Raw genomic sequence first — 5,540 nt, 5'->3', positions numbered from 1 at the left:
TGTCTACCTTAACGCGTTTGGGTCGATCGTATTGTACTAGATTCAGGAAATATTGTGGGCTGCCTTGCTGTCATGGTATAGTTTGATGGGAAGTTTTACAGAGACATGTATTTCTTCCAACAGTTTCTTTAAACACAACTTTTCACATATTCCGTGCGCAACAGCTTTAAACTCGACTTCAGCATTATTTCTTGCTACTACATTTTGTTTTTTGCTTCTTTAAGTTACCAAGTTTCCACGTACAAATGTACAGTAGTTAGTAATTGATCTTCTATCTTCTATGGAATTAGCCCAATCAACATCTGTCAATACTTCTATTTCCTTACCTTCATTTTTCTTGAAATATAGTCCCTTTCCAGAAGAGCTTTTCTGATATTTGAGGATTCGATATACTGCTTCCAAATGAGCTTCCTTTGGTGAATGTATATGTTGACTTACCATACTTACCACAAATGCAATGTCTAGTCTAGTGTGAGACAAATAGGTTAATCTCTCTACTAGTCGTTGATATCTATCTTTCTCGACTAGTTTTCCAGCATCTTCTCATTTCCTTTCTGTATCAATTGGTGTATCGCTTGGTTTACATCCAAGCATGCTTGTTTCAGATAGGAGATCATGAATGTATTTTCATTGTGAGACATTGATACCTCTTTTTGACCGTACGACTTTCACTCCCAAGAAATATCTCATTTCTCCTAGGTCTTTTACCCTGAATTCCATTGCTAGGTGTTTCTTCAATCTTTCTATCTCTGCTATTTGTCTTCAGTTAGGACTATATCATCTAGTATACATTTAAAATTATTTTCTTACCACTCTTCGATTGTTGGAATAACATGGTGTGATCTAACCGTCATTGCTAATACCTTTGACTTTTCAACACTTTAGCAAATTGATCAAACCATGCTCTTGGAGATTGCTTGAGACTATATAAGAATTTTATTGAGTTTACAAACTTTATTTTCTACATTTTGATAGTTGCCTGGTGCAGTGCTATGAAGACTTCTTCCTCAAATTCTCCATTTAAAAATGCATTTTTAATGTCGAGTGGTTGAAATAACCAATCTAAATAGGTTATAGGTTGCCAAAGACAAGAAGACTCGTATGGTATTGAGTTTTGCCATTGGTACAAACGTCTCTGTATAATCTATGCTATAGGTTCGTGTATACCCCTTTGCCACAAGGCGGGCTTTGTATCTTTTCACTGTCTCATCAGCCTTATATCTTACATTGAATACCCATTTACAACCCACGGGTCTTTTTCCTTTCGGTAGATCCATAACATCCCAAGTTTCATTTTTAGGTAGAGCTTGCATTTTTTCCATCATTGTTTCTTTCTATTTTGGACATTTTAATGCATCCTAAATATTTCTTGGAACTGCTATAGATAAAGCATTATATGATATGAATTTAGAGATGGTGTGAAGAGTACATGACCTAGTTTGTTTTCTGAGTGCAATGGGTAGATTGATATCTGGAGATTTGGACTCATAAGAATCTGGAGCTATCACCGGTTCCAACGCTTTTGGTGCTTCAAGTATGAGGTTCTCATTTGGTTTTAGCTTCATTGAGTAAACGAGTATCTCATTATCCTTTTGTTTTCCTATATTCCCCTGAGTTCAAGTTTTGTTCTATATGTGGTAAATTGAAAATTGAATATGTGTTTGAGATATGTTCAGAGAGAGAGAGAGAGAGAGATCAGAATCGATGAACCCATCTTCACTCAAAATTTTCCCTACAGATAAGGCTTTTGGAAGTAAGGTGTCTTTTTCAAAGAATGTGATATGAAGACTTACAAATATTCTTTTTGTGGTTGGATCCTAGCATTTATAGCCTTTTTGAGTGACTAAGCATCCAATGAATACACATTTAATTGTACGAGGATCTAGTTTATTTCAATGGTGAGAATGAATATGGACAAATGCAGTACAACCAAATATCTTGAGAGATAGTTCTAACTGTAATCGTGAGGTAGGAAAGAATCCTTGAAGTTTTTGGAGGGTGATTCGAAGTTGAGTGTGCGACTAGGCATTCGATTGATAAGGTAGGTAGAGGTTAAAGTGGCGTCTTCTCAGAATGTTTTTGACGTTTTTGTAGTGAACATCAAAACACGAGCAACTTCAAGGAGGTGTCTACTTTTGCATTCGGTAATCCCATTTTGTTGAGGAGTGTCGACATAAGAGCTCTAATGGACTATCCCATATTTTTTATTGTAGTCTTTTAAGGACATGTTGAAGTATTCGACACCATTATTAGTTCGGAGGATTTAAATTTGTGTTTGAAATTGTGTTTGAATCATCGAGTGAAAGTTGATGAATACTGAACGAAAATCAATTTTTTCTTTCGGGATGAAGCCCAACAAACTCGACTATGATCATCTGTAAATGTAGTAAACCATCTTGTGTGAGTGTGATTTGGGATTTGTAAGGGTCCCTATAGATCATTATGGATCATAGTAAATGGTTTAGATGGTTTGTATATAGATTTCGAATATACACTACGTTGGTGTTTAGTGATTTCACAAATCTCATATTGAAAGTCAAAAATAGTTTTATTCAAAAAAATAGATGGGATACACGTTTTAGATATTGTATATTGGGGTACCTCATTCTATAATGCCATAATAAAATTTCACTACCCTTAAAGGTAAATGCAGAATAACAAATTGCAATTTGACTTGGTTATTCATATCTGCCTCCTCAAAAGAGTAGGTCCATCGTACTCTTTAGCATTGACAATCATCTTCTCTGATGATAGGTCCTAAAAGATACAATGAGATAGAAAAAATTTAGCGGAGCAATGGGAGTTTTTGTTAACTAGCTAATGGATAACAAATTACAAGATAACCTTGGAGCATGAAGTACGATTTTTAGAGTTATAGATTTAGATATTTGGATACTTTCTTTTCCTGCAACGGTTGAAAATGTCCTATCTACAATCTTAACTTTAATATTGCCAGCACATGGGAAGCACGAGGAGAAAAGGTGGTAGGAATCAGTCGTGTGATCGGACACATCTGAGTTAATGATCTATGAAATTTTGTATTTTGAGGAAATAGTCAAGGCTCTTAAGTGATTACCTTTGTGAGCTAATGAACTTGAAGGGGTGTGAGTGAAATGTTGACCCAAAGCTTGAAGGTCGGAGAAAAGTTGATGCAATTATTCCAATTGTTCAGAATTAAATGTACCTGGAATTGAATTATTTTCCTTAGAATTTTCAGCTAAGTTAATTGATGCATGATAGCCTCGATTCCTAGTACTTTGTCTTGGTTTTCAGTCGATGGGCTTCCCATTTTATCTTAACAAGTATCTTCCTTATCTCATGGTTTACGGCAGTGTTCATCACACCAAGGTCTTTCTCTTTGTTTTGGCTTTTTGAAAGATTTATTCCAGACCTAATATTATTTCAAGTAGGCCTAAGTGTCCCAGCAGTTTCACCTGACCCATTATACAATTTTCAGGCCATCCATTTGGCCCATTAGTGCTTGACCCGTTAGGCCTGTTACATGTAAGCCCACTATTTCTCGTCAATCTAGTTGGCCCGTAACTAGAAGACCCATGCCGATATCCTCTCGACACCGTCCCAAAAGGCTCCATGGCGATGTCGGAATCCCCACACTTCAAAAAATGATTTATCTACGAGTTTCTTCTCACTTCTAAAAAATCATGCCGAGTAGATGGTAGGGGTCAACGGCCTAAGATTCTCCCCCTTACTTCATCCAGTTTGCGATTGAGACTAGCAAGGAATTCGAAAAGCAGCTCATTTTCGACCCTCTTCTTGTAGAGGATGCTATAACCAGGGCAATCCCATTCCTCATCAAGGCTAAGGTCGAGTTCTTGCCACAAATTAGTCATCTCCAAGTAATAATCTGTGACCTCCCTTTCTAACTGTTTGGTTTGCCACAGCCACGTTTTTATTTCGAAAATATGTGACGCATTTTTTCCATCGGAGTAGGTTTCTTTCACTGCTTCCTATACTTCCTTTGCTGTCGACGGAAATAAGAAGTTTTCCCTATGGATGGAATCGTGGAATTCACGAGCCATGCATTTATCATGGCGTTCTCAGATCTTCACTTCTGAGGAAGAGTGGTTTTAATCGGCTGCTTGGTGTCACCAGTGAGGTAACCTAGTTTTCCTTTGCCTTCAATTATCAATTTGATAGATTGAGCCCATGCTCGAAAATTCCTTCCATTCAATTTTTTGACACAGAGTAGTAAAGAAGGATTTTCGACATTATTGGAGCTCATCGAGGAGATAATTTCTGCCTCACTTAGAGAGGAATCAGAAGTTGTAGAATCCCTAGTGTTGGTTGTCATTGATTGTTAGGTTGATTTGGAACCTAGCTCTAATACCATGAAGAGAAAAACACACAAATGATTGTGTGAAATTGATTGGGAGAGAGCTAATTAGCCTACCAAACTATGGAAAGTTTAAGTATGGTACATCAATCAATCCTATTCATCCTAAATATGGTACATCAATCAATCAACAATTAAAACCAGATTTCTACATATGTATATCAAATTATGATTTCATCTCAAGTTTGGAGATTATTTTTAATGCTAGTACTCCTTTTCTGCTCCAATCAACCTGTTATATTATATGCATCGATCTCTGTATTTGTGCTCAACTATGTCAGAGAAGAAAAACTTGGTCATAGTAGTGGTGCATTGTGCTGCCATGTTAATAGTTGATCCATGTTCATAATTCTATAATTTTCTACCTGCTTTATATTTTCTAAATAGAATCAGATCATCAGCATCAATTGCTTTATTATCAATTATAATATCTATGATGGCTAAAACGAAGAATGCATCCATTTTCAGCATGTGATATGCTACGTGTGAAGCTGAAGGATAATTTTGTTGCATAATTGTACACCCATACCCTACTATATGATACAGTGCGTTGATAAAATTATGCTGTACAATACAAGTGATGATTATATTCTAAGATTTTCAAAACACTCTTGCTCAACACCTATTTCTGGAAATTTGTTAGTTTACTAACTTTTATTGTTCCCAGTGGCTCTGGAAAGTAAGCCTGAGTCTTAGCTGACAATTCTTGTGCAACAAAACGCATGTTAGGCCGCGACTCTGGCGAGGCCTGTGTGCATGCTAATGCAAGGGTTACTAAAAATGCCACTCCGTCTGCTATTTGGCCAGTAGGAGGTGAAAGCCGTTGGTCGAGCAGATCTTTCAAAAACAGATCGGGATTACTTTGCAATGCTGCTGCTGTTGTTGTTGAGGACGAAAGTGAAGATATGAACTCTCCCGGGTGCCGTCCCATCATTAGTTCCAATGCCACCACTCCGAAGCTATAAACATCACATTTCTCTGTAACCTTCATTGTAAGTGCTAGCTCTGCATTTCCGAAAAAAGTAACTTGTTATGTTGTCTCAAAACGCAGTTACAGAAAAGCAGTTATATACTTCCAAAGGAAGAGCAGATACACTAAAGCAGAATAAGGAATGGGCAGTGGACAAGATACATATAACAGTACTAAATTACCAGGTGCCATGTAGCCATAAGAACCAGCAACTGT

General features: G+C 37.0%; 1 protein-coding gene across 1 annotated transcript in view; it reads right to left on the bottom strand.

Annotated features, from left to right (window-relative positions):
- Window positions 1–4,137: 4,137 nt before the first annotated feature.
- LOC111392966 (MDIS1-interacting receptor like kinase 2-like) overlaps window positions 4,138–5,540 on the bottom strand; it is a 5,327-nt gene continuing 3,924 nt past the window's right edge. Inside the window, exons 2-3 of the mRNA XM_023018378.1 lie at window positions 5,507–5,536; window positions 4,138–5,359 (exon numbers count right to left, since the gene is read on the bottom strand). Coding sequence (XP_022874146.1) covers window positions 4,977–5,359; window positions 5,507–5,536 — 413 coding nt within the window. The 3' untranslated portion in view covers window positions 4,138–4,976. The remainder of the gene's footprint in view (window positions 5,360–5,506; window positions 5,537–5,540) is intronic.

Source organism: Olea europaea, chromosome 4 (assembly GCF_002742605.1).
Source record: "Olea europaea var. sylvestris chromosome 4, O_europaea_v1, whole genome shotgun sequence".
NCBI classification, from domain to species: domain Eukaryota; kingdom Viridiplantae; phylum Streptophyta; class Magnoliopsida; order Lamiales; family Oleaceae; genus Olea; species Olea europaea.
The sequence above is the reverse complement of the archived record's forward strand: the minus strand, read 5'-3'. Positions and strand labels throughout refer to the sequence as shown.